Here is a 27,898-nt window from a genome sequence, read left to right on the forward strand (position 1 = left end):
GCTCATGATCTAAGTTTAGCATTCTAGTTAGTCTAAATCATCTCAGCTCATTTCTGCTACTTTTTTGGGGCAGGAACCAATCACACTTCAGTTTTGTGAAATTCTTGTTTGAAATCTTTAAAAGACTTCCTGTCTGTTACCAAGTTAGAAACATGAGTGTTTTCATCTAACAAACAGTTATGGAGCATCTGCTGTGTGCCAGCTGCTTGGAATATTAAGGAGAGTAGAACGTGAGCCCTGTCCCCAAGAGCTCCCAGTCTAATGGGGAAGCTAAACCTAGCCCAGCTTTGTGCTATGGAATGTGGTATGTATAGTTTTCGATGAGAGAAAAAACTGAGAAAAATGCAAGCTGAGACTGGTCACTGAAAAGTGAGGTCGCTCTTAAGGGTTCCAGAGAGTCATTACCTGAAGAAGATGGAACGGGCCCTGGAACAGGCTTTCACAGGATCTTCCGGGGGGGTGGTTCAACTGCTACGTCTTCCAAGAAATTGAGAAATGAGACCTAATGGGAAAGGCTGGGAAATCTGGCCAGTCTGCCCAAGTTGGGCTTCTGGTTAGGCTCTGGCACTAGGTACTTGAGAGGCAGGAGGAAGATAACACAGGGATCAGACAAATAACCAGAGAAAGGAGGTCACATGCCTGAGAGCAAGACAGTAAGTTCGCTTACTATTTGTACTAAAAGACCATTTGACTAATTTTAAATAAATCCTTTGAATAAGGAGACATTTTTACAAACATGGAACCTGTACCTAATACGTGAGAGCCTCGGCTTTCTTAATCTGGAAACAAACATTGATGTATCCTCCGCAATAATATTGTTATCTCTGATCTCAAGGCGAGCACAGCTGTCAGCCGGGAATAGTGCACTGCGCCTGCCGACTCCTGTCACAGCAAGTGTCTGTTGTAGGCTTTCCCCTTCCTCTCTCATTCCTCTTAACATCTCAGTCCAAAGTCACAGCTGAAGCATCTTGCCCAGTACATGTTCCAGTACCACCCCCACCATTTTCCAAGTGGATACAACATTGTAAGAGCAGAGAAAAGGTATTACTGCCTTCTAGAAACCCTAATAGACCCAAGACCGTCAGACCAACAGCTACTAATCCTATGCAGTCCTTTGAAAGAGGATGGAATGGGATCTTGAAGGACATTTTAGTGACTAACTGAGGTGTTTTAACTAAGTAAAATGTACTTCTCCCTTTAGAAAATTTTTCACTTAAGACTAAACAAAGACAAACAGAAAGCCCACTGTGTGTAGGAACGTTGTCAGGTTTGTGTATGTTTTGGTATATGTAGATTTTTATAAGCATGTTAAATAAATTCACTGTTTGTTCCTTTATTACTTCTCATCTTGATTTTACCTTATGAACAAACATTGCTGACAAATATTTAGGAGAGCTATTTCTAAATAGTAAATAATTTATGTTGTCTCATTTGTAGTGATTCAATATGAGAAATATTATTTCATCCATGACTCATCTATAAATTGCCAAATGCATGTTGAGAGTTTTCATTTTCTTGATTTACAGAATTCCATTAAAGAACATAATGGGTAAAATAATCAAACTCATATCTTTTCCATAAAGAACCTGCAGGTACATATTATTTTCAAATTTGAAGACCTAATAGTATTTTGGGCCTGCTACGACCCAGAGGGATGGTATGGGGAGGGAGGAGGGAGGAGGGTTCAGGATGGGGAACACATGTATACCTGTGGTGGATTCATTTTGATATTTGGCAAAACTAATACAATTTTGTAAACTTAAAAAAAAAACAAAAAAAAAAAAAACAAAACAAAACTGTGTGATGGACTCAGTATACTTCCTGGAATGTATAAAAAATCAACCAGAAAGGTTTCAAACAAAGCAAATGAAACATACCTGCTTTTTAATTGTTAAATATTTGAACATATTTTTAATTAAACATGGCATATTTTCATTTATGGAACCAGAATCTTCTATATATGTATGGTGTTAGAATCTGCTTTGTTTATACTGTGTATCAAGATGTTTGAGTTCAATAAAAAGTGACTGATTTTTGCATTGGATACTAACCTCATTCAAGAGGAAACAGCCCCTGATTACTGTTTAAACAAAGCCATCTGCTTGCTACTTAATCAGTGTAGTGTGAACTTTGGCAAAGGGTGATCGTTTTGTACAGTTTTCTGAATGGATCTGACCAGTTATCAGCAGAATGTTCACTGCCATATTTGCCTACTGTTTTGAAAAGTTTCCCCCCACTTATTCCTTAGGCATATATTGTCAGTGATATCCTACAAACTGCATCTGTTTATCTTTAAATTCCAAATGCAGTGTCACTCAAATTCAGAAAGTGCACTTTGGGTCGAAAACATTACAGATGTGTAAAGGGCAGTTCTAAGGGTATATGAAAGTTTAAGGACATGTGGAAGATGTTACTGCAAGAACGAAAGAATTTGGATAGAGACAGAGCTGGAGGCCGTTACAATTATAGCTCAGGAAAACCAGCAGATTTCACTAAGTGATCAATGAAAGCACATACTGTTCTGTGGTTAGCAACTTGGGCTTCATGCAGTCATTTCCACCTAACACTGATAAATGCAGAAGATCACAACTTTACTCTTCACAGATGCCTGAGTGGTAAAGACAAGTTCCTTCAGTATCAGGAGGAAACTGATATTAATAGAAAGACCACATTCCTCTAAAAGGAGGGGCTATCAGGATCTCTCTGAGTGGGAGTTGAGACCATATGTAGCTTAGGATGCCCCCAGAGAATTTCTCAATTGACTGATAGTCATCTCTAGCCCAGGAGGTCCAAAATTGAACTCTGGATTTGCGCCCCGCATCCTGCTTCCTTGTACCCATCCTATTTTGCTCTTCCTGCAGCCTTTTCCATCCTATTAAATGGATCTTATGAAACACCATTTTTCCAGTTGCTCATGTCAAAACCTTGGAGCCTTCATGGACTCTTCTTTTCCTTGCAAACTCCGTTTTAAATCCATTAACTAGTCTTATTGATTCTACTTTGGAAAAATATTCAGAATTTGACCGGTTCTCACCACCCTCACCATTACCACCCTGTTGTATGAATGAAAGTGTGTGGCCAGTTGCATTGGCTGGGTCAGCTACTTATCAGCCACTTGTCTCTTGGGCTTCAGTTTCTGTAACTTGTGAAATGTGGGTAGTCATTGTACCTCCAGCATAAATTCGTGGAAAAGATGAAATGAATGTAAAGGATTTAGCTCATGGTGAGTTGTTAAAATATGTCAGCTCTTACTGCTAGAGCATCTTCCAAGTATACAGCTTAGGCCAGTCTCTGTATAACCCCTGGCCAACTGCCTCAGAATCACTGGGGGTTTGTTTAAAATGCAGTTTCCTGGGTTCCAGCCTGGAAGTCCGAGAGAGTTCTGAGAGTTTTGAATTTTTATATGCTTTCCAGGTGATACTTTGCATATTAAAATTTTAGATTTGCATGTTGGAGGAAGGAATAATGGGCCACAGTTAGAGGATGGTAATCCTGAGCCTCAGAGTCAGACATGACTGAAGCAACTAAACAGCAGCAGCAGCAGCAGTCCTGAGCCTGCGGAAGAGTCAGGATGAGGGGACCCTGCTGCTTCTGGGGAATCAGGGGCGAGGCCTTTCCTTCTCAGCAGTATGTGTGGGTATGTGTGTAATGTATGGCATGTGTATGTGTAAGATATATGGATTGGGATATGTGTGTGTGTGGCATATGTGAGTATGGTATGTGGTGTTTATATATGTGGAGTTGTAGTGTGTAATATATGGTATATAGGTGTGTGTGTGTGTCTGGTATGTGGTGGTGTGTGTGTATGATGTGGGGGTGTGTATGTATGTATGTGTGGTGTGTGTGTGTGGTATGTGTGGTACATGTTCGTGTGGTATGTGGTGGGCACTCCATGTGATAGGTAGGACTGAAAAGCAGGGTTTGAGAAATAAACTGGTCCTCTGGCTGCTGCTGACTTTAAAATGATCTGGTTCTGAGGCCAGAGTCAATTGCCAGGCCTAACTGTCTTCTTATCCTTGGCAGTGGGATGTTCTATGATGGGAACCACACCTATCTCATTGAGCCGGAAGGAAATGACACCTCCCAAGTAAGTGCTCCTTCTATTTGCCATGGCAAATGTAAACAATGCTGGGTGATTCCTTTCCCCCTCTTTTTCTTCTCTTTTTCTATTTTGCTTTCTTTTCATATTTCAGGGTCAAGAATATATGTATAAACACAGACGTATTATATATATATATATAAAATGCATATAATATGTATATATATATTTTACATTAAATAGTGAATAAGGAAAAACCCTAGACTGTGAGAAAATAAATTTATCTTGTTTAAGCCACCCAGACTAAGACCACAGCACATTATGGTGGAGATAGTAATGAAGGCTTCAGAACACCTTAGAAGAAAAGTATTTCCAGCAGAGGGGAAATGTAAGAGGTAGATTTTTTTTTTTTAAAGATCACTGTGGTTTTGTCTTGTTGCTGTTCAGTTGCTAAGTCGGGTCTGACTCTTTGGGGCCCCATGAACTGCATCATACCAGGCTTCCCTGTCCTTCACCTTCTCCTGGAGTTTGCTCAAATTATGAATACTGAAGACAGTGAAGGACAGGGAAGTCTGGTATGCTGCAGTCCATGGGGTTGCAAAGAGTTGGACAGCAATAACAAAGCAAAACCACAGTGGTTTTTTTTTTTCTGATAGGTAAGAATTGGATTTATTCAGATACAGAGAGAAGCACGCTCTACAGAGTGCAGGCCATTGCAGAGGGCAAATACCACCCTGAAATTTGGCATGGTTAGGTTTTATAGGCTGGGTAATTTCATATGCTTATGAGTGGGAGGACTATTCCAACTAGTTTGGGGAAGGGGTGGAGATTTCCAGGATTTAAATCTACCTTTTACTCTTCCCATCTGCTGGAAATACTTTACTTCCGAGGTGTTCTGAAGCCTTCATTACTAACTCCACTGTGATGTGCTGTGGTCTGTCAGTCTAGTTGGCTTAAACAACATACATTTATTTTCTCACAGTCTGGGGGCTGAAAGTCCGATTTCATGGTGCCAGTGGGGTCAGTGTCCATTGAGGGCTCTCTGCTTGGGGTGCAGATGGCGTCCTGTGAGGTCTGGTGTCTCTTCCTCTTCTCATCAGGGCACCAGCCTTATCAGACTCGGACCTCCCTCTTGTGATCGCTGTTAACCTTTATCGCATCCCTTTGACCCTATCTCCAAATACAATGACATTAGGAATTTATGACTTAAACTTGAGTTTGGAAGGGACATAAACATTCAGTTCATGATGGATCAAATCCACAGATAATGTGATTTCCCACTCTTTTTCTTTTCTAGATTCCAGATTTTCTCTATTGCCTATTTTCTTTAAGGCCCCATGCTGATGAAATTTAGAGAAATCTGAGTTTTCTCAGTTCTCTTCCTCAGTTTAGTTTAAACTTTCTCTAGAAAACGGTGCTATTACTAACTTAAGATAAACATGATGCATTCCATCCTAGCTCTGTACACACAAATATTCTTCCGCGTATCATGGAACACCAATCAAGCACTTAGAGAGGCAAATAATTTCAAGAAGTGCTCATTGTTCTGCCACTCATAAACAATCTGTATGGGAAACTGTCTGTTTTGTGTTACTTTCCAAGTACCCACCGAAAGCTGTCCTGTCCCTTTGCTTGACAGTCTGATTTTTTAAAACGTGATATCATGAAATTTGACTATTTATGACCTTCCTTTTTTAGTAATTGAAGGAAGCCGGATGAAATTATTTGAATTTTCATTAATTTTTCTTAGATGAAACATGGTTTTTTATCTGTTGAATTTTTATACATGTTTGTCTGACACTTGAATTTTGAGGCAGGGTCTGCTGTGGGCATTCTGATTGTGCCAGTCACCTGCTTCCCAACAGGAAGACTGTTAGCTTTGCAGTCTGCCTAGCAAAGCTGTCAGGCTCTAACAGGAGGCAGGGCTTCATGGAGAGGAACCAGTCATAGAAAACATTAACCCCTTTCCCCAGATGTCTTACTTCCCCTTGGGGGAATAGGTGCATTCATTTCTTTGCCATTACCACAGGCTTCGGCTTCTCCATCCATGAAGGCATTTTACTTCTAATGGGCTATCACTGTGGTGCTGGGATAATACAGGAGTGAGTGGGAGGGATGTGCAAGGGCTCATTGCCTTCCCAAACTTGAGAGAATGTGTAGTCAAGCAATGATTCTTTTAAGGTTTCGCCTCCCCCAGCTGTGATCGCCTGAGCCTGGAGATTTCTGGTTGTATGTGCCTCATCTCTCGTTTGTGTTATTTCAGGAGGATTTCCATTTTCATTCCGTTTACAAATCCAGACTGTTTGAATTTCCCTTGGATGATCTTCCATCTGGTATGATTTTCATATAGTGATTTTTTAAAAAAAGACAGCTTTAATAATTCATTTTAATGTTTTATAACTAATTATATGTGGAATATCATCAGCCTATGACTGCTCATAACAGTTTTAGAAAGTCAAGTGACATCAAGAGAGAGAAAAAATGCAAACTGACCTCATGTTTATAGTGGGTGAGTTTGGAAAGATATTGCTTGAACTCAACAAAGAAGAGCTTATTAAAGTTATAAGACTCAAAGTAAAGTATTCTTTTACTTTGTTAAAGAAAAAATTGGTCTGCATAGGTAGAATATATAAAATTCACTCTTGGTGAAGTACTCAGTTTGTACACATAGAGATGAACTTGTAAATATTTTCCCATTTATTGCTTCCTCATTTCTTTTTGCCCCAGCATTTTAATAAAGAGCTGTTGTAGATTAATATTTATTATGATGATGATGTGCTATTTGTGAAATTGATCTTTCCTTCCAATGTGTGTTTATGGGTCCATCTATTTATAGGTTTGATTTGAGAGTTGCATCCATGTCTTTTGGTGAGAAGGGCAGGGTATTCATGCTTCGGCCTTGTTAGAGGAGCAATGATTATGCAGAGTGCATTTGTCTCTGTCCACACTGGACTCATTTTCGTGTTCTCCTTCTAAAGATATGGTATAGCTGATGTGGAGATGCTTCCTCCCCTTCTTAGCCAGCCCTGATTATGGCCATAGTATAGTCTAATTTTTAAACTTCTTTTAGTCTTTGTAACAACTCTGTGAGGTCAACATTATTATTTCCATTTTATAGAGGAACAAACAGAAGCTCAGCTAGTTTGTCTTTTCTAGGGTTCCACAGCTAGTAAGAGGCTGAGTGGGTGTTTGGATTATGGCACTGCGAGACTGTGCCTTGGGAGACAGGCACCAGGGCAAATGGAAAACTTACTAGACTAAAGCAGAGTCTAAACTCCTGCTTAGGAAAATGACTTAAAGGCTGCATTGTCTCATTAGAAAATGAAGTAAGTGCTTTCAAATGTTCCTTCCTCTGAAATAAATTCGTAGCTCCTTGACTTTCTGCAGTTACGCTAAAGAGAAATAGAACTCACCCCTTCTCTCCTGCTGCCAAAGGGATAGAAGTTCCTAGTTTATAGAATCTGCTATTTGGAAAAATCTGAAAATGAACAATAGATACTTTTACTTCACATAGATGCTTTATACTGTTCTTTCGTTATCATATGAAACTTTTTACAATTCCTATTATGGTAAGAAAATAAATCATGATTAGCTGCTTGAGAACAAAGTTGCAATCCAATAGGCATTACTGGATGCAATAAACATTAATTTATATTTAAAGTAATAAGTAAAAGTTCCCCACTAAGGCCTTTATTATAGGCTTGCCATGATACAATCATAATTTTTTTAAAAAAACTTCATTCAGAATTTCTTTACAACAGAAACTTTGGAGGTTACTCAGTAGTTTTCTGCTATGAAAAATGAGTTTTGACCATATTCTTTGAAAAACCTCAGTTTGTTCCTGATTATCTTTTAGTATCAGAAATTGACAGTATTCATTTTAAGAGTATTATTTGCCTCAAGCTCTTTAGACTTACTATGACAAATTGGAAGGAAACAAAAAATAGACAAATGTCAAAGCTGCAATTTTTTTGTTATATAAGCTCAAAACTAAGCTTTTTAAAATTTTGTTTTAGGTTTAATAAAGTGTCACTGGGTTGTGGGTTATGTCTTTTTTGCTATGCATTATATATTTCCCAGAGATAGAATATGATCAGGTGTTCCCCAATCTTGTTTGATTATGGAATGTTTTATTTTACATGACACATCTCTCAAGGCTAGTTTTCCTAAGAACACATTTTAAGAAAAGATTTTTGTTTAAATATGACCACTTAGCACTCACTGTTTAAAAATTACTATGATGAAAAACCAACCAACCAACCAACAAAAGCAAACAAAACAGAAATAGACTCATAAATATAGACAACAAGGGGGTGGTAGCCAGAGCAGATGGGGACCAGCCAAAAGAGGAAAAGGAGGTTAGAGACACAAACTTCTAGTTATAAAGTAAAGAAGTCATGGAAAGGTAATGTAAAGCATAGGGAACATAGTCAATAATATTGTGATAACTTTGTACAGATGCAGATGATAACTGGGCTTACAGTGGGAACCATTTTGAAATGTATATAAATACCAAATCACTATTTTGTACATCTGAAAATAGTATGGTATTGTATGTCAGTTATACTGCAATAGAAAATTACTATGATAAAATACACCAATTTTGTGTACTATTTGCCAAGTTCTGACACCCTTGTACTCCCCTGATGAAAAATAGACTATTTCCATTACCCCATTGATTTCCTTTGTGTCCCTTTTCTGTCAGTGTCTCCCCCTTCTGCAGTCCCTTTTCTGACTTTTTTCACTGTAGATTAGTTTCACTTGTTCATACAGATGGACTCATTCATCATATTCAGCTTCTTTTCCTTATTAGCACAGGCCTGAGATCTATGTTGTCAAGGGCAGCAATAGTTCTTTATTTTGATTACTGAGTATGTCCTTATGTATGCATATAGCACAATGTTTCATCTCTTCTGTCGAAGGACATTTGAATTGCTTCTAGTTTGGGGCTATTATGAATATAACAACTATGAACATTCTTGTAAAAATCTTTTTTGGGGACACACATTTATATTTCTCTATCAAATACCTGTGAGTTTAATAACTGGGTCACAAGGTAGTATATCTTTAACTTTATAATATTGTTCTCAAGCTTCAGCATCTATCAGAATCACCCGGAGGGCTTGGTAAACACAGATTCATGGCCTCATCGTCAGGCTACTTTTTTCAGCCACTATATTGAGGTGTAATTGATATACAAAAAGCTATATATATTTAATGCATAGAACTTGATGAGTCTGGAGGTAAATATACATCCATGAAATCACCACAACCTATGTCATAAACATATTCATCCATTCCAAAAGTTTCCTCCTACACTATTTATGGTGATGATGATAAAAACTACTAACATAAAATCTAACCTCTTAGCAGATTTTTAGGTATACGATACAGTATTGTTAACTGTAGGCACCTAACTGTTCAGTAGCTCTCGAAGACTTATTCATCTTGGATAACTAAATCTTTGTCCGCTTTGACTAGTAACTCCTCATATTGCCTCCTCCCAGCCCCTGACAGCCACCATTCTAATCACTGTTTCTCTGAGTTTGACAATTTAGGTTCCTCATGTAAATGGTATTATGTAGTATTTGTCCTTCTTTGTCTGGCTTATTTCACTTAACAGAATGTCCTCTAGGTTCACCTGTGTTGTTGTAAATGGCAGGATTTTCTTTTATAAGACTGATTAATATTCCATTATGTGTATATACCATATATTCTTTATCCATTCATCCACTGATGGACATTTAGGTTGCTTCTGTATCTTGACTGCTGTCAATAATGCTGCGGTGAACATGGGCATGCAGACACTAATGTGAAATCCTGATTTAAATTCCTTAGGCTATATGCCTAGAAGTAGGATTGTTAAAATCATATGGTATTTCTATTTAGATATTTTGAGAAATATTCATAATGCTTTTCATAGTGGCTGCACAAATTTCTAGAGCTTTTGATTGAGTACATCTTGGGTGAGTTATGAGAATTTACTTTTCCAAGTTCTCAGGTAATGCTAATGCCTCTAGTCCAAGGACCACAATTTAAGAATTACTGTTGAATGAAGAATCTCTGAACCTTTTCCTGAAGTGGTCATACCATTGTATACTCTCAGCATTATACGAGAGTTCTAATTGCTCCACATCTTCACCAGCCTTTGGTGTGTCATTCTTTAGTGAAGGCTAGTGGTGGAAGGCAATGGCACCCCACTCCAGTACTCTTGCCTGGAAAATCCCATGGATGGAGGAGCCTGGTGGGCTGCAGTCCATGGGGTCGCTAGGAGTCAGACATGACTGAGCGACTTCACTTTCACTTTTCACTTTCAAGCATTGGAGAAGGAAATGGCAGCCCACTCCAGTGTTCTTGCCTGGAGAATCCCAGGGACGGGGAAGCCTGTTGGGCTGCCGTCTATGGGGTCACACGGAGTCGGACACGACTGAAGCGATTTAGCAGCAGCAGCAGCGGTGGTGGAAGGGAAGGTCAAGTGGCTATTTGGATGATTTCCCATTAAAATATGATGGTATTTATAAGAAAAATATGAGAAAAATTTTGAGATAAATTAAAACTGGAATAATGCTTGAGATTTTTTTGAATTGTATTCCTTTGTGGTATGTTTATTTATATTAATATAAATGTAATTGCCTAGATTAATGTTCTATATTTTCATTAAGTGTGATATTTACATTATAAAATTAATAATAATTATGTATAATCATATAATTTATAAATTATAATTATAATAATCATTGTTGATTAAAGTAAAGTTATATAATTTATACTGATTAGGGCTGGTAGAAGTTTGATTGCCCTTCATGAAAGAAACCTGGCAAAGGCACTAAGTTAAATTAACTTTTGTTTCCTTTTAGAATTCCAACAAGTAAATATCACTCCACCAAAATTTATTTTGAAGCCAAGACCAAAAAGGAGTAAACGGCAGGTATGTATTCACAGGTATATGTCACAATATTTTAAAAACATTTGGCCACTGCCAGTCAATTTAATCTACATTAAGTCTGTAAGAGGTAAGAATTAGTTTCAGGCATTTGCCACAGTGTGGTAAACAGCACGGGTGACACATTCATAGGTACAGTGGAGTCAGGGCCATATTATTTCATAGACTCAAAAAACACTCAAGATAGTGGCGATAATATGGACACTCGTCATACAGATGGATTATGGGGCCACTTCTGTGGCATCTCAGGCTGTTTCTATCATAGGCCTCCTTCCTTGCCAGAGTATATACCAACCACATCATGAAGTCTGCTTGGATGGTACAAGCCCTTATGTTTATCCCCTTAAGAATACCCTCTTAAGAATGACTCCATCAAGTTTTAAAGCTGCAAAATGCTATTGTCACACTTGAACTACTCTGGAGTCTAGGATATAAAATCAGAATGTCTGCTTTATGAATGTTCAATGCATATTGAACTTAATAATAATAGCAGTTTATTGTTTACTGTACAATGCTTTAAACCACATGAAGTGGGTACTATTATTATCCCTTCACAGGAAAAATAATAGATGTCTCTGAAATGTGCACATGACTTGCCCAGAATCATAGATCTGGTAAATGGTTTATACAAAATAAAAACTCTGGTCATCAGAATTAAGATATCATCACAGTTGTGGTGGTAGTTGGTGTAGGTGTGTGTATGACATAAAAACAGGATGAGAGAAATAAGCGTCTAGTAAGACAAAGCAGTTGAAGGGACCAGGTATTTTCTTTTTAATATATGTTTAGTAAGTATGAAGTAAAATGTGTTTACAGACAGATTTCTAACATGAATAATAATTGCTAAATATTTTGAGTACTCACCATGGGCAATTGTATTAACATATTTAATCCTCATAACAATTTTTTGAGGAAGGCATCATCATTATCCCTATTTTAAAGACATTGAAACGTAAGAGACTTAAGAAACTAGCCCATGGTTACACTGGGTTACCTGGCAATGGAGCCGGGGTTCTGCCTATTTTAAAGACATTGAAACATAAGAGACTTAAGAAACTAGCCCATGGTTACACTGGGTTACCTGGCAATGGAGCTGGGATTCTGACCTAGAAGTCTTGTCCCTGAGACACACAGTTGAATATTACTTGGCCTTAATAAAGAAGGAAATCTTGCCATTTGCAACAACATGGATGGACCTGGAGGGCATTAAGCTGAGTGAAATAAGCCAGGCAGAGATAGACAAATATGGCATGGTATCACTTACATGTGGAATCTAAACACAAAACAAACAAACAAAAACAGGTAGAAACAGAGTAGAAACATGGTTGCCAGGGGCTAGGCAGTGGGGGAAAAGGGAGAGATTAGTAAAAGGGTACAGACTTTCAGTTCTAAGATGGATCATGTCTGAGGACCTAATGTGTAACATAAGTTTCCCACAGCCAAGTTACCAGGGCTTATTTATGTGCTGTTTCCTTTATTATATTGCAGCTTCGTCGATATCCTCGTAATGTAGAGGAGGAAACCAAATATATTGAACTGATGATTGTGAATGATCATCTCATGGTAAGGTTTGCTGAATTTTGTGTTGTTTGAACTTGCCCATGCCTAGCATAAAACTGGTGGGTGCAGAAATATGTTTAGAAGAAAGAAGCCTATAAAGTTGTAACCTGGAAAAGGTATTTGTATAATCAAACATTTCTGTTAGCTAGCAACAACCTGTAAACAGGAAAACACTCTTAGGTAAATCAATTCACAGTATTTTGTGAAGTTCCAAAAATATTTCTGCGATTCATAATGTTAACTCCTTGGATTTGCTTAGTTAATGTAGGGGCTAATATCTTCTCTTACTAAAATGGCAAGGTTAAAAAAAAAGGGAAACTTCCATTTTATAATTGAAAAAGTGAAGCAACAATAATGTGACACTTTAATTTGCAATGTTTAGCTTTATCCTAATAAAAGCATTTTTTTCTGTTTTTCTTTTGCTGTGCAGTAAACCATTTGGAAAGGCTTATAGACTTATTTACAAAACAGAAACAGACTTACAGACTTAGAGAAAAAATTCATGGTTACCAGAGGATAAAGATGGAAAGAGGGATAGATTGGGAGTTTGGGATTAATCTGTGCACACTGCTGTATTTAAAATATATAACCAACAAGGACCTACTGTATAGCACAGGGAACTCAATATTTTATAATAAGCTAAATGAGAAAAGAATTTGAAAAATAATAGATACATGTATATGTATCTATATACTTTGTTGTATATATGAAACTAACACATTGTTAATCAAAATATTCTCTAATATAAAATAAAAAAAAGAAAAGCTTATGTAGTTTATGGGCATGTTTTATACTCAATTCATGGGCATATTATAATCAGCCTGGTTACATTCATTGCACATCAGTGAATTATATTTATTTTTTTTTTAAATAAATTTTTTAAATTTATAATTGTTTCATGTAACTAGAGTTTAAAACTAAATATATTCAGTGATGCACTTTGTTGAATTTTACTTAATTTCAGGTACATATACATTTTAATTTACTTTGAATTATTTATTTGGGAGAAAATGTGTCATTTGTTTAAATATGATTAAGCTAATAGAGATTTTAATTAATTATTAATAATAATTATTATTAATTAGTGCTTCTTCCTTGTTTATGGTAGGACTGAGTTTTGTATTTCTACCAATTTAATTTTGTGAATGTTAGTTTTCCTAAGATTTTTACAGAATAAGCTGTAAAAACACATATTTTGGACATTTCAGGATATCATAAATTCAAATGTCTGTAAGCATCTATATAGGCAGATAGTTTGAAGTGAGCCAGATATAAAACAATAGGGAAGGGTCAGGTCTATGGCAAAAGAGAAGTCACATGGTCTGTCTATCTAATAGGAGTGACTGCTTCTCAGCCCTTGCCAGTTATTACCATGTGTGGATACTGATTTTAAATGAAGCCAGAAACCAGATTTTACATGATATGTCTTGAGTTTTAAAACAGCCTTGAGGTCAAACCAAAGATACATGTTGTTCACATCAAGCCGTAAGTCACCTGCTTGTGACCATTAGAGGTTTCTTCTCTTTATTGAGTAACCCTTGTGGAACTTTTCATACTTTCAGCATTATTCACATTCACTTTTTCTGGCTTTCACCCTACTTTTATTTGTATGTCTTGCAATTCATTGATAACTTTCATATATGTTCTCATTTTGAATAATAATCTTGTGACAAAAAAATAAACTTTTGAAATGGATGCAATGGGTATTTTTTATTTTATCTCAAAGATCTGTGAGGCCTCAAACTTTAGGAGCCTTGCCACAGACTTCGCAGTATCTAAAAAATTAGGTGTCAACTCTTGAATTTTTTTACAGAAAACTTTAAAGGCCTTTTAGTTATACCGTGTTTCCTCTGCTGAGATGAGCATTGGTTGATGACCTTGAAGTCCTTCACTTGTTTTCTTTTGCTTTCAGTTTAAAAAGCATCGGCTTTCAGTGGTACTCACCAATACGTACGCAAAATCTGTGGTGAACATGGCAGATTTAGTAAGTATGAACCCGATTCAAAATTGCCACAGAGGAATTTTATCTCCTGATTGGTAATAAATTGGATAATATTCTTATATTTTCACTGCCCTAAATTGCACTTTAGCCAAGGTGTCCTGTAAATCTGTGGTAACTTTGTCATGAACTTTATTTAACTTTGATCTCTGACTGGGAAGATGATAAAAAGAAGAGGTCAGAGATACACCTTTATGGCTAAATTTTTTTTTTCCTGTATTTTTCACACTGGAAAATAAAAAGTTGAGTCCTAGCCCCTAACAAAGATATTCACAGCGTATTTCTAACAATGAAAAAAAACAGCTGTACCTTTTCAAAAGAGTGCCTGGTGCTGCGGGAATAATGCAAATAAGTAGTTCTACTGTACCTACTTTCCCAATTTCCCTGGCAAGTCTATGCCGTACCTTCCCCATGAGTTTAAGGCCAGTCAGAGAGTACAGAAATCATCTCCTCGGAGAATGTTCCCTTTTTTACTAGGGAAACTCAAGAAAGCCTGAATCTTACAGGGTGCCAGAAAATGGACTCTGGGGGGACCTTGAGTAAGGGTGCAAATGTCTATCAAAAAGGGGTATTTTATATCTAATTAGTACTCTTTTCTTTGGGTGTTACTTGGTAAACGGTTGGATTCTTATTACTCAAAGGAAACGTGTAAGTTAGAAAAACAATTAACTCCCTTAAAAATAGTGGAGTTTCTCACATTTCACTAAAGCTACAGGATTTTCCATAAGAGGAGCTTTGTAGGCCTGTTCATAAATCATTTGATTTTTTTTCCATGTGTATAGCTGGTGTGTTCATTTTGTTAATATACTAGATATATAAAGACCAACTTAAGACAAGGATAGTATTGGTTGCCATGGAAACCTGGGCGGCTGACAACAAGTTTGCCATATCTGAAAATCCATTGATCACACTACGTGAGTTTATGAAATACAGGAGGGATTTTATCAAAGAGAAAAGTGATGCAGTTCACCTTTTTTCGTACGTAACTTTTCTAATGATTTATTACTTTTCTTCATTCCATGTTGAATACTCTTATTACTTGTGATGAGATGTACTGTTTGTACTGCATAATGCAATTAGGATTTGATGTAGCAGATATATTTGAAAGAAGTTTTAAACCACAGATTGTTTGAAATTGTCACGAATATTCAATAGGTTTAATTTTGAGTTATTTTATTATTGCATGTATATTTCATTTTTCAAGAGCTCTAATCAGAGCATTTACTGAGTGAAAGTACCATTAATTCTCATAAGGAGTTCTCATATTCTTAACAACAGAATAATTATATTCTTTAAATTGCTGTCTTTTAAATGCTAATTTTCTCTTTGTTTTTGGTCTAACGGAGAGCTTAGTATCTCTAGAGTATATTTTATGTTTTACTTTTTCTTACTCTTATGGTTTGTTCTGGGGGGTAACATGTATATTTAATATAAAATCATCTAAAGCCAGAGCTGTTGAAGAAAGTTATAAATGCAAGGAAAAGTGTAGTTTTGAGGTAGCTTTTTATTTTATACAATTCCAAATTTACAGAAAAGTTGCAAGAATACTACACTACAAGGAAATTCCATATGCCCTTTACCCAGATTCATCAGTTGTTCATAATTTACTCCATTTGTTTTATAATTTTCTTCTTTGTATTCTTCTTTCTTCCTTTCATCTATCCATCTCTCTTTCAGTGTGTGTGTGTATTTTTTTCCCCTGAACCATTTGAGAGTAAGTTGGAGACATTTAGTTATTGGGCCTTTACTACTAAATACTTGTGTATATTCCCTAAGAATAAACCCATTCTCTTATATAACTGCAGTAAACTCTCAAAACCAGAAACTTTAACCTCAGTACAATGTTTTTATCTAACCCACTGTCTGAATTCAAATTTCACCGATTGTTTCAATATTACTTTATAGCTTGCTACTCCTTCCCCTTGTCCAAATCTAAGATCCAATCCAGGATCACACATTACATTTAATCATCATGTCTCTTTGGTTTCCTTTAATCTGTAGTATTTCCTCAGCCTTTCTTTGTCTCTTTTGAAGTTAACATTTTTGAAGAGTTTAGACCAGTTATTTTATAGAATGTTCCTCATTGTGAGAATGGCTGATGTTTTCTCATTGTGAGATTCAAGTTATATGCATTTTTGACAGAAATACCACATACATGTAATGATGTTAGAGATTCTTTTTCAAGAGGTATAGTTCTATTTAAGATATTTGTTAATCACAATGGGAAACATTCCTCAAAAACTTTTTCTTTTGGTTATGTGTGTGAACAATTTTCATATTCTTCCCTTACCTCCAGAATATACAGTATAGAAATGTATGTGTATTGATAAAATAAACATGGTAAATTAATAATGAGAGGTGCTATAATATTTGAGCTGTGAGCAGTAAGCCTTTTTCATTTCCTTTTCTAAAAGGGGAAGTCAATTTGAGAGTAGCCGGAGCGGGGCAGCTTATATTGGTGGGATTTGCTCGTTGCTGAAAGGAGGAGGCGTGAATGAAGTAGGTGTGAACATCTGTACAATACAAAGTGGTATGATGGCTGACGATGTTTTCCTAATATTTAAGGGACAATTTCTCAGTATTCTATATAGTCCAGATATTGTTATTTTATTAACAGCCAACCTGGTTACTGCAAATGACCCGAGGACAGAATAGGAAAATAATGGAAGATAATATTGGATAATTCTGTTCATATTCTACTCAGAATAATTTCCAGGCTCAGGAATATGCTGATTATATAGAGAAAATCTATACCTTTCTTGAAAATAAGACCCTATTTATCACTTTGACTGATTTTCCAGAGAATTGAGAAATTCCCTGAAACACTGGATTGCTACTTAACAACTCAGTTGAAAATTTTCTTCCTTAATATTTGGCAATTTTTTGGAGGAAAAAAATAGACAGTTTTCCAAAGGGTTACTTCTACCCCTCGGGCAAAAACCTGATAGAAGTGATCTAAAAGAAAAATACCTGAATCTTTGAGAGGCTACATATTGAAAAGAAATATGCCTAGATGCTTTCAAGTTTATTTTGACCGAACATCATCACCACCACCTCTAACTCATACTGTTTGTTTTCTAAAGCCAAGTTCTATTTAATTTGGGGAATTTAGAAGAAGTGCTATTAGACAAACAAAGATGAGCAAGTTCAAAATAAATTATTTTATTTTCTATTAACTGGATGACTGGCTTAATTGTATACAAGTATGAAGCTTTTCAGAAATGCCACTGGTGAAATTTGGACTCAAAAATTAGATTTAAGTTTCCAAATCTGGAAGTTGATGATTCTCTGGTTTCTTCTCTACAAGACTCAGTCAAACATGGAATTATTTCTTACTACCTCTTCCTTAATGCTCCATAGTTCAGCACTAGCTATTATGTATTAACCTCTGCTAAATAAAATGCTTAGAAGTTTTTTTTCAGTTATATTGTGACATGTTCCCTGGTTCATTTTAAATAAAAAATAATTTGCACTTATAAGTATTTTATTTTTGTTTTTCAGTTTGGGAAAACGGACTTAATGGCAGTTACACTTGCCCAGTCGTTAGCCCATAATATTGGTATTATCTCAGACAAAAGAAAGTTAGCAAGTGGTAAGTTTAAGTACATGTGTGGTTTAGTTATATTTAAAAGAGACTATCTGTAAAATATTTTGCAGAATGAAATTCTTTAACTCAGTTGTTTAATCAAAAGATTTTGAGTAATAGTATAAAGATAGCCTGGGCACAAAATGTTTTTTTCCAAAAGTAATACAAATGTTAATATTTGCATCACACATGAAATTTCCTCCATGTATAATAAACATTAAAGCCAGATGTTGTTAAATTAAACTATGAATTTTAAGGACATAAGTTCAGTTTGGTAATTTTGAATGATCTCGGCATAGAGGTTTAAGGTATATGCTTTATTATTGTTTATTTAAAACATCTCTTACTATTGCTACAGAGGTAGAATTTGCCTGCAGAATCAGATCTGATAAAGGGCTCAGTAAAATATGGGCCTAATAAAATATGCTAGGTTTAACATCTATGATGAATATATATTCCCAGTGGGTAAAGTTACTTTACCAGAATGATCGAGCACTATATATTTGGAGTAAGTTGACTATAGTCAAAGTGAAGTCACTCAGTCGTGTCCGACTCTTTGTGACTCCATGGACTGTAGCCTACCAGGCTCCTCCATCCATGGAATTTTCCAGGCAAGAGTACTGGAGTGGGTTGCCATTTCCTTCTCCAGGGCATCTTCCCAACCCGAGGATCGAACCTGGGTCTCTGGCATTGCAGGCAGACGCTTTACCATCTGAGCCACCAGGGAAGTAATTTGACTATAATCGTATTTATTATTTTAGCAACAAATGCCATAAATATGATTGTTTATATTACCATTTATGGGCTTGCCTTGTGGCTCAGTGCTAAAAAATCTGCCTGCCAATACAGGAGACATGGGTTTGATCCCTGGGCCTGGAAGATCCTCTGGAGAAGGAAATGGCAACCCACTTCAGTATTCTTGCCTGGGAAATCCATGGACAGAGGAGCCTGGTGGGCTACAGTCCATGGGGTCACAAAAGAGTCAGACACAACTTGCGACTAAACAACAACATCAAAAATTACCATTTGTGAAGTGCCCACTCCATAAAAGACAGTTGAATGCCAGAATTATCTACATCTAGATGCTCATTTAATCCTCAAGATGGTCCTGCAAGGTATTCATTATCAGCTGATAATGAAGATCCATAAAGTGTCTGGATTTTAAAAGGGTAATGTCTCCAAGATTACACACATATTAAGTGGTATACCCAGATTTTGAACCCAGGTGTATCTGATTCTAAGACTCTGCTGCTTAACCAATATACTGTACTGCCTCCTACCAGCAACCTTGAGTGCAGAGGTTTTAAAAATGGATGAGAAATTACAGGAATTTCCATAAAAACCTATGAAACCAAAATCCTGTGGTCATGCATCACTATTTCATTGCTATTTGATTGTTAAGCCATTTTAACTAGTGCTTTAAAAATATGGCCACTTGTTAACATTTTTCAAAAGACTTTTAGTAGAAATTATATAATCTCAATAGAGTCAAAGTAGATTTTTGTTGTTATGCATAGCGCAAAACACTTCAAATGTGAGGAAAATTAGAGGACTAATCCTTTACTGATTTGTAAATATACATAAGGAATAAAGTGAACATATACTTTTAAAAATAGTAACTACTCTAATGCACATGTTTTCACTTTGTAACAAGGTGTATGTATTCATTTTCTCTTAGGTGAGTGTAAATGTGAGGACACGTGGTCTGGATGCATAATGGGAGACACTGGGTGAGCCACTTCTATTTAAAAATAACTCACTGTTCCTTTCTCTACTGTACTGTTGTCTTCTTAGGAGGATGGCAGTCAATAAGTTACTGCCTGGAACCCTACCCGTCGGGATTTAAGACAAACTTGGCAGTTGATTTTCTCAGTGGCTCTGTAGGAAATAGATTTTCACAAAATAGTCTTTTGTTTATGAGAACAATTGCTGTCTATTAAGCTAGTAAGTCAAAGATTTTTTTTAGGGGGGGATAGGACTTTGAAATATGGTGAGTCAGGGCCATGCAGGATAAATGATTCCATCAACTTCAGGTAAATATAATAATTTTTTTTGAAGAATTGCTTTCTTTTTTAAAGATTATTGAAGTATAGTTGTTTTACAATATTGCATTAATTTCTGCAGTGCAGCAAAGTGATTCAGTTACACATATATGTACATTCTTTTTCATATTCTTTTCTGTTATGGTTTATCAGAGCATGTTGAATATAGTTCGCTGTGTTATACAGTAGGACCTTGCTGTTTATTCACTCCTTGTATAATAGTTTTCATCTGCTAATCCCAGGGCTTCCCAGGTGGTGCTAGTGGGAAAGAACCTGCCTGCCAATGCAGGAGACGCAAGAGATGTGAGTTCAATCCCTGGGTCAAGAAGATCCCCTGGAGGAGGGCATGGCAACCCACTCCAGAATTCTTATCTAGAAAATTGCCTGAAGAATAGGGTCGCAAAGTGTTGGATACAACTGAAGTGAATTAGCATGCATGCATTCACATCTGCCAGTCCCAAACTCCCAATCCATCCCTTCTCCATACCCTCTCCCCTCTGGCGACCTCTGTGTCTGTGGGTCTGTTTCTCTTTTGTATATAAGTTCATTTGTATCATATTTTAGATTCCACATATAAGCGATATCATATGGTATTTGTCTTATTCTGATTTACTTCACTTGCTATGATAATCGCTATTTCCATCCATGTTGCTACAAATGGCATTATTTCAGAATAAGGAAGTTGTTCAGACAATTTAAACTCAGTATGGCTTTATATGGAGGGTTTGACATGAAATACTTGATAAATGAGTTTACAGTAAATAATTGTAAATTCCATTAGTTAATTCACTTAAACATTAACCATTATGCTAAGAAGTGGGAATATAAGTGCACAGGCTAGGGGGAGAGATTTTTATAAAAACCTATTCATTCTTATCTTGATTGTGTTTTCACTTTTATAAAAAGCTCAGTGTAAAACAAGTTTTGAAAAATACAGAAAATAAAATTTGTACCACCTCTTTTCTTGCCATCAGGTGATAACTATGGTTAATATTAAAATGTGCTGTGCTGTGCTTAGTCGCTCAGTCCTGTCCTACACTTTGAGACCCCATGGACTGTAGCCCACCAGGCTCCTCTGTCCGTGGAATTCTCCAGGCAAGAATACTGGAGGGGGTAGCCTGTCCCTTCTCCAGGGGATCTTCCCAACCCAAGAACTGAACTGGGTTTTCCTGCATTGTAGGTGGATTCTTTACCAGCTGCGCTACCAAGGAAGCCCCTGTTAACAGAACGTTAAAATAGTTTTGTTTAAACCTAGTAGTTTTGGGAATTCCTTGGCCATCCATGCTTCCACTGCCAGAAGGCAAAGTTTTGATCCCTGATTGGGAAATAAGATCCTGCATGCCATGAGGTGCAGCCAAAAAAATAAAATAAATCCAGTAGTTTTGTATTTTTTCTCTTTCCATTTTTATTGTTTTATACAATTTGGATTATACTGGTTATAGCTGTTTATTCATTTTTTACTTAACATTATAGAGTCAGCATTTTTCTAAGTCTTCATTCTTTAACACTATGATTATTAGTAACTACATGGTATTTTAGTTTTATTAATATATCATGGTTTAGTTAACAGTTTTCTGTTGAACATTTAGGTTATTTTCATATTATTTGCTGCTATAAATTGTGCCACCATAAATTTTTTTATTTAGACAGCTCTGCACACATAGCAAATTAATTCCTCAAGAAAAATTTCTTAAAGTAAAATTCCTAGATTTAAAGCTATTTCACATTCTGAAAATTCTTAATGCATAGTACCAACTTGCTCTTTTGCCAGGTTTCTTTTTCTATTGACCCTTGATTATTTTGGGGGGTGTGTATATATATATATACACACACACACACACACATATATATATAAAATATATATAATAAACATATATATTATTTGGAGATATATATATATATATATAGTATTTTGAAGCAATCTGAGACTTGAAGAATGAATCATAAGTTCTACCATGGTGCCTATCACTTCAAAATGCTAAACTTAATGTACTTTCTGTGGACATAAACTTGGGCAAACTCAGGGAGATGGTGAGGGACAGAGGCCTGGTGTGCTACAGTCCATGGGATCGTGAAGAGCTGGACACTGAACACAACTTAGTGACTAGACAACAACAACAACAAAAATGTACATTTCTATAAACAAAGGCGTCTTCCTATAGGACTACAATTCAACCAAGAAAATCATCCAATTCTTAGCCCTCATTCAGGATTGGCCCTTTGTTTCTACTATGGCATTTTAGCAAAAACTTCAGAATCAGGATTTTTTTATTACAGTCAGGTTTTGGTCTCTTCAGTCTGGGATAATTCCTGTCTATTTTTGATTGTCACAACTTTGACACATTTATAGATTACAGGTCAGTTATTTTCCAGAATGCTCTGCAGTTTGGGTTCCAGCCTAGATGTAATATTTAGGAAAGACTTATTGTGGAATAAATTATTTCTAACTCTCTTTGATGGAAATTACACATATGTAGGTGTGTGTTTCCTTTGAATGGGTATGCAGATAATGCAGAGCAAATTATAGTTACCACTGGACTTCCCAGATGGCACAGTGGTAAAGAATCTGCCTGCCAATGTCGAAGATGCAAGAGACATGGATTTGATCCCTGGGTCGGGAAGGTTCCCTGGAGGAAGAAATGGCAACCCGCTCCATTATTCTTACCTTGAAAATCCCATGGACAGAAGAGCCTGGTGGCTACAGTCCATGGGGTCGCCAAGAGTCGGATTTGACTGAGCACGTATTTACCAATAGTCACCAGTGAAGAATGTGTTGTTGTTGTTGTTGTTTAGTCACTAAGTTGTGTCTGACTCTTTTGTGACCACATGGACTGTAGCCCACCAGTCTCCTCTGTCCATGAGATTTTCCAGGCAAGAATACTGGAGTGGGTTGCCATTCCCTTCTCCATGCAGATATTATGCATAAGTGGAATTTATTATTTATTTATTTAATTTTTAGGAATAATGTACAGTGTTAACAGTGTTAAAATTTAAAACTAGTCTACAAACAAGGGAGACAGAAATTATACCCAGCTATTGCCTTTCTTCTCTCTTATAGATATTATCTTCCTAAAAAGTTTACGCAGTGTAATATTGAAGAGTATCATGACTTCCTAAATAGTGGAGGTGGTGCTTGCCTTTTCAACAAACCTTCTAAGGTAATAAGTGTGATCAGAGTTGTTAAGTTATTAATCTTTCTCAAATTTTATAAACACAAATTTTCATTCATTGTGTCTTATAAGTGAAACTTTTCAATTTGGTTCACATGTACGTATTCTTGATATGCTGAATGTCTGCATTTCTGAATTAAATTAATCATGGGCTATTCTGATGGGAATAAAAAGCAGGCATAAATTAGAGTTTTGCTTTCTGAAAGACGTTCATTTTCTTTTCATAAAGCCAAATGAGGATTCAGGGTTTGCTTACAAAAATGGTTTTACTTTGCATTTCCTTTTCATTTTCTTGATGCATTTTTTTCCCCTTTGGATACTGAATCATAATTCATACTAATGGAAAAGGAGGTATTTCTTCTCTCATTAATCCCCATCTCTGGGGCAAATTATTACTGCTGTTCTCTGTAGAGCTATGTTAATAGGTAGAGCTGAATTTTATATTAAATAAATCAGTGAATTTATTAATTTTTGTGATGTTTTCCTCATTGCCCACAAAATAACTTTGTTTCACAAGTTAATACAGTTGATACAGAGCTTTTCACAGGTAATTGTATTTGATCGTCAGAATAATTCATTATGTAGATGGAAACTAATATTATTGTTATTATTGTTTTAAATATGAAAACACTTGGGCTCTGAGATTGCAAGCCATTTGCCCAAGATACATGGCTAAGCCAACATTTGAATACAGACATTCTGACTCCAAATTCCTTGCTCCTGTTTGAAATGAAATTTTAGGAGTCCATCTGGCTTTGTTTTAGCCAATGCCTAGATCATTTTTTGCTTTGATGGCACTTATCAGACCCTAGTGTGTGTGTGTGTTATATATGAAAATATGATTAAGTCTGAAATGAATCAATACTAGACACTTCTAAAGTTTCCAGTTCTAAAATTCTACAGTCATACTTTATAGCTTAGGAAAATAAAAATATATTTTGAAATGACTGACAGGCCAGAAGTATAGTTGTGACACTTGTGATCTCTCATGTTATATTTGGTGCTGATTTTTCTACATTTTAGTGCCCTTCCTGTTTTTCATTCCACAGCTTCTTGATCCTCCTGAGTGTGGCAATGGCTTCATTGAAACTGGCGAGGAGTGTGACTGTGGGACCCCAGCAGTAAGTCTTTCTGTTTGGATGATTTTTTTAGGTTATTTAGGGTTATTCTAGATCCACACTGAACCATACAGAGCAAGTGTTGTGCCTAGAAATTTCATAAGATTTCTGGAACAAAGATGATAATTGTGAGGCTGTACATTTATTTTGGAAAATAGCCTGATGCTTTCAGGAAAATGACACCACTTTCATTTTTTCCAAATGTTTATATTCCTTAGGAATGTGTCCTTGAAGGAGCAGAGTGTTGTAAGAAATGTACCTTGACTCAAGACTCCCAATGCAGTGATGGTCTTTGTTGTAAAAAGTGCAAGGTAAATAAATGTTCATTGATAACCAACTGAAAGAAAAGAGGACATATTTGATAAGTTATTAAGGCAATAACTTAAATAGTTAATATTTAAGGTAAATATAAGCAAATAACAATAGACAATAGTAAGACCTAATGTATTTTGAGTGACAAGTGCCAGAGGCTTTATAGGAGTCTCACAAGTCTTGTGAGGAGTAGTTACTATTTTTATTCCCATCTAACAGATGACAAAACTGAGGCTTATGGTGATTAAATATACCAAGTAAATAAGGAGCTAGGGCCTGTGTGTTTGTAATCTCCAGAGTTTGTCCTCTTTGTACTGCCTCCCTGAAAAGCATGCACTTTAAATGAAACCATTTAATGTGCTATAATATATACGTATTAAAAGACACTTACTCCTTTGAAGAAAAGTTATGACCAACCTAGATAGCATATTGAAAAGCACAGACATTGCTTTTCCAACAAAGGTCCATCTAGTCAAGGCTATGGTTTTTCCAGTGGTCATGTATAGATGTCAGAGTTGGGCTGTGAAGAAAGCTGAGTGCCACAGAATTGATGGTTTTGAACTGTGGTGTTGGAGAAGACTCTTGAGAGTCCCTTGGATTTCGAGGAGATCCAACCAGTCCATTCTAAAGGAGATCAGCCCTGGGTGTTCTTTGGAAGGAATGATGCTAAAGCTGAAACTCCAGTACTTTGGCCACCTCATGCGAAGAGTTGACTCATTGGAAAAGACTCTGATGCTGGGAAGGATTGGGGGCAGGAGGAGAAGGGGACGACAGAGGATGAGATGGCTGGATGGCATCACCGACTAGATGGACATGAGTTTGAGTGAACTCCAGGAGATGGTGATGGACAGGAGGCCTGGCGTGCTGCGATTCATGGGGTCGCAAAGAGTCGGACACGACTGAGCAACTGAACTGTACTGAACTGAATAATATTAATAATAATGACATAATGTAATATAATTTAAATGAAACTATTCTTTGAATAATGCATTTCCTTTATTGTAAATCCAAGTAGATATTCAATTCAGTTCAGTCCAGTTCAGTTGCTCAGTCATGTCTGACTCTCTCTGACCCCATGGACTGCAGCACACCAGGCTTCCCTGTCTATCACCAACTCCCAAAGCTTGCTCAAACTCATGTCCATCGAATCGGTGATGCCATCCAACCATCTAATCCTCTGCCTGCCTTCAATCTTTCCCAGCATCAGGGTCTTTTCAAATGAGTCAGTTCTTCACATCAGGTGGCCAAAGTGTTGGAGTTTCATCTTCAGCATCTGTCCTTCCAATGAATATTCAGGACTGATTTCCTTTAGGATGGACTGGTTAGATCTCCTTGCAGCCCAAGGGAGTCTACAGGGTCTTCTCTAACACCACAATTCAAAAGCATTAATTTTTCAGTGCTCAACTGTCTTTATAGTCCACCTCTCATATCCATACATGACTACTGGAAAAACCATAGCTTTGACTAGATGGACCTTTGTTGGAAAAATAATGTCTCTGCTTTTTAATATGCTGTCTAGGTTGGTCATAGCTTTACTTCCAAGGAGTAAGCGTCATTTAATTTCATGGCGGCAGTCACCATCTGCAGTGATTTTGAAGCCCCCCAAAATAAAGTCTGTCACTGTTTCCATTGTTTCCCCATCTATGTGCCATGAAATGATGGGAACAGATGCCCTGATCTTAGTTTTCTGAATGCTGAGTTTTAAGCCAACTTTTTCACTCTCCTCTTCACTTCACTTTCATCAAGAGACTCTTTAGTTCTTCACTTTCTGCCATATGGGTGGTGTCATCTCCTTCTTTTCATGCTCAACTTGGAATAGCTTGTGTATTAGCTGTTGAGGCAACAAAAGAAATCTTTGTAGACATTAAAACACCTTTCGCGTGTTGTACATCACTGTTCAAAGCATCTTTACACACCTTGGCTATTTTCCTTCTTCCTATAACATCCTCATGCCTGTCTCCAAATAGTTAAGCCTTTATATCAAGACTATGGTAATTTGGGCTTACCTTGCTCAAAGAAATCTATTTTTTCTTTTCTCATATAAAATCTGGTATAATTTTATATTATTTCTAAGGTATAATATCTTTCTTTCCCTCCAGTCTGTACATTTTGCAGAGGCAGAGCCAGGCACTTAGACTGTAATTGGAACAAGACTTCAGTAAATAATTGCTGAATGAATGAATAAATATGCACAGCATTCTCTTACTGATTCTTTGCTGATTGATCGGCTCTAATGAGTTAAGAGAGGGCAAAATATGAACCTATCATATTTAATACCCTATTGTGTGCCAGAAACTGTACTAAGTACTTGCAAAGTATATCATCCTGTATCCAGGTTTCTTAACTGTGGCACTGCTGACATTTTTGGCCAGATTGTTCTTTATCGTGAGGGTTGTCTTATGTCTTATAGGCTATTTAGCAGCATCTCTGACTTCTACCTACTAGTTTCCAGCAGCATCCCTCCAAGTCATGACACCACAATGTCTTAAACATTGCCAAATATCCTCTGGTTGAGACTGCTGTCTTAGATAATGCTCATAGCTACACTTTGGGGATAGATATTATTATCTAGATTTTTTCCAGCTGAGCAATGCCAATCTCAGGGAAGTGAAATAACCTGCATAGTCTCACTCAGCTAGTAAAGAATAAATGTGCAGTTACACCCCAGATCTGCTGGCAGCAGTTTTTGTTGTTCCCACTTTACCACTGTGTCTCTGGCAGAGTTTTAAGAGAAGCAAGGCACTGGCAGAGATCTCTGAAAGCACTCTCTAAAAAACGAAGACCAAACTAAATGTGAAACATAGTTTTTCATTTTGTCTACCTCAACTGTTTATTCTGTTAGTTTCTCCAACTGCCATCTGCTGCTGCTGCTGCTAAGTCGCTTCAGTCGTATCCGACTCTGTGCGACCCCATAGATGGCAGCCCACCAGGCTCCCCTGTCCCTGCGATTCTCCAGGCAAGAACAATGGAGTGGGTTGCCATTTCCTTCTCCAATGCATGAAAGTGAAAAGTGAAAGTGAAGTAGCTCAGTCCTGTCCGACTCTGAGCTACCCCATGGACTGCAGCCTACCGGGCTCCTCCGTCCATGGGATTTTTCAGGCAAGAGTACTGGAGTCAGGTACCATTGCC

The 27,898-nt window shown here is 36.8% G+C and overlaps 1 protein-coding gene across 9 annotated transcripts in view; it reads left to right on the top strand.

Annotated features, from left to right (window-relative positions):
• Window positions 1–27,898, top strand: part of ADAM22 (ADAM metallopeptidase domain 22) — a 236,852-nt gene that overhangs the window by 154,082 nt on the left and 54,872 nt on the right. For all 9 annotated transcript variants that reach the window (XM_044946746.2, XM_044946747.2, XM_006055250.4 and 6 more), the window contains exons 6-17: window positions 4,024–4,087; window positions 6,303–6,372; window positions 10,897–10,967; window positions 12,471–12,545; window positions 14,455–14,526; window positions 15,353–15,519; window positions 16,956–17,040; window positions 18,043–18,133; window positions 19,806–19,857; window positions 23,228–23,327; window positions 24,389–24,460; window positions 24,676–24,768. In XM_044946746.2, coding sequence (XP_044802681.1) covers window positions 4,024–4,087; window positions 6,303–6,372; window positions 10,897–10,967; window positions 12,471–12,545; window positions 14,455–14,526; window positions 15,353–15,519; window positions 16,956–17,040; window positions 18,043–18,133; window positions 19,806–19,857; window positions 23,228–23,327; window positions 24,389–24,460; window positions 24,676–24,768 — 1,012 coding nt within the window. The remainder of the gene's footprint in view (window positions 1–4,023; window positions 4,088–6,302; window positions 6,373–10,896; window positions 10,968–12,470; window positions 12,546–14,454; window positions 14,527–15,352; window positions 15,520–16,955; window positions 17,041–18,042; window positions 18,134–19,805; window positions 19,858–23,227; window positions 23,328–24,388; window positions 24,461–24,675; window positions 24,769–27,898) is intronic.

Source organism: Bubalus bubalis, chromosome 8 (genome assembly GCF_019923935.1).
Source record: "Bubalus bubalis isolate 160015118507 breed Murrah chromosome 8, NDDB_SH_1, whole genome shotgun sequence".
Classification (NCBI taxonomy): Eukaryota; Metazoa; Chordata; class Mammalia; order Artiodactyla; family Bovidae; genus Bubalus; species Bubalus bubalis.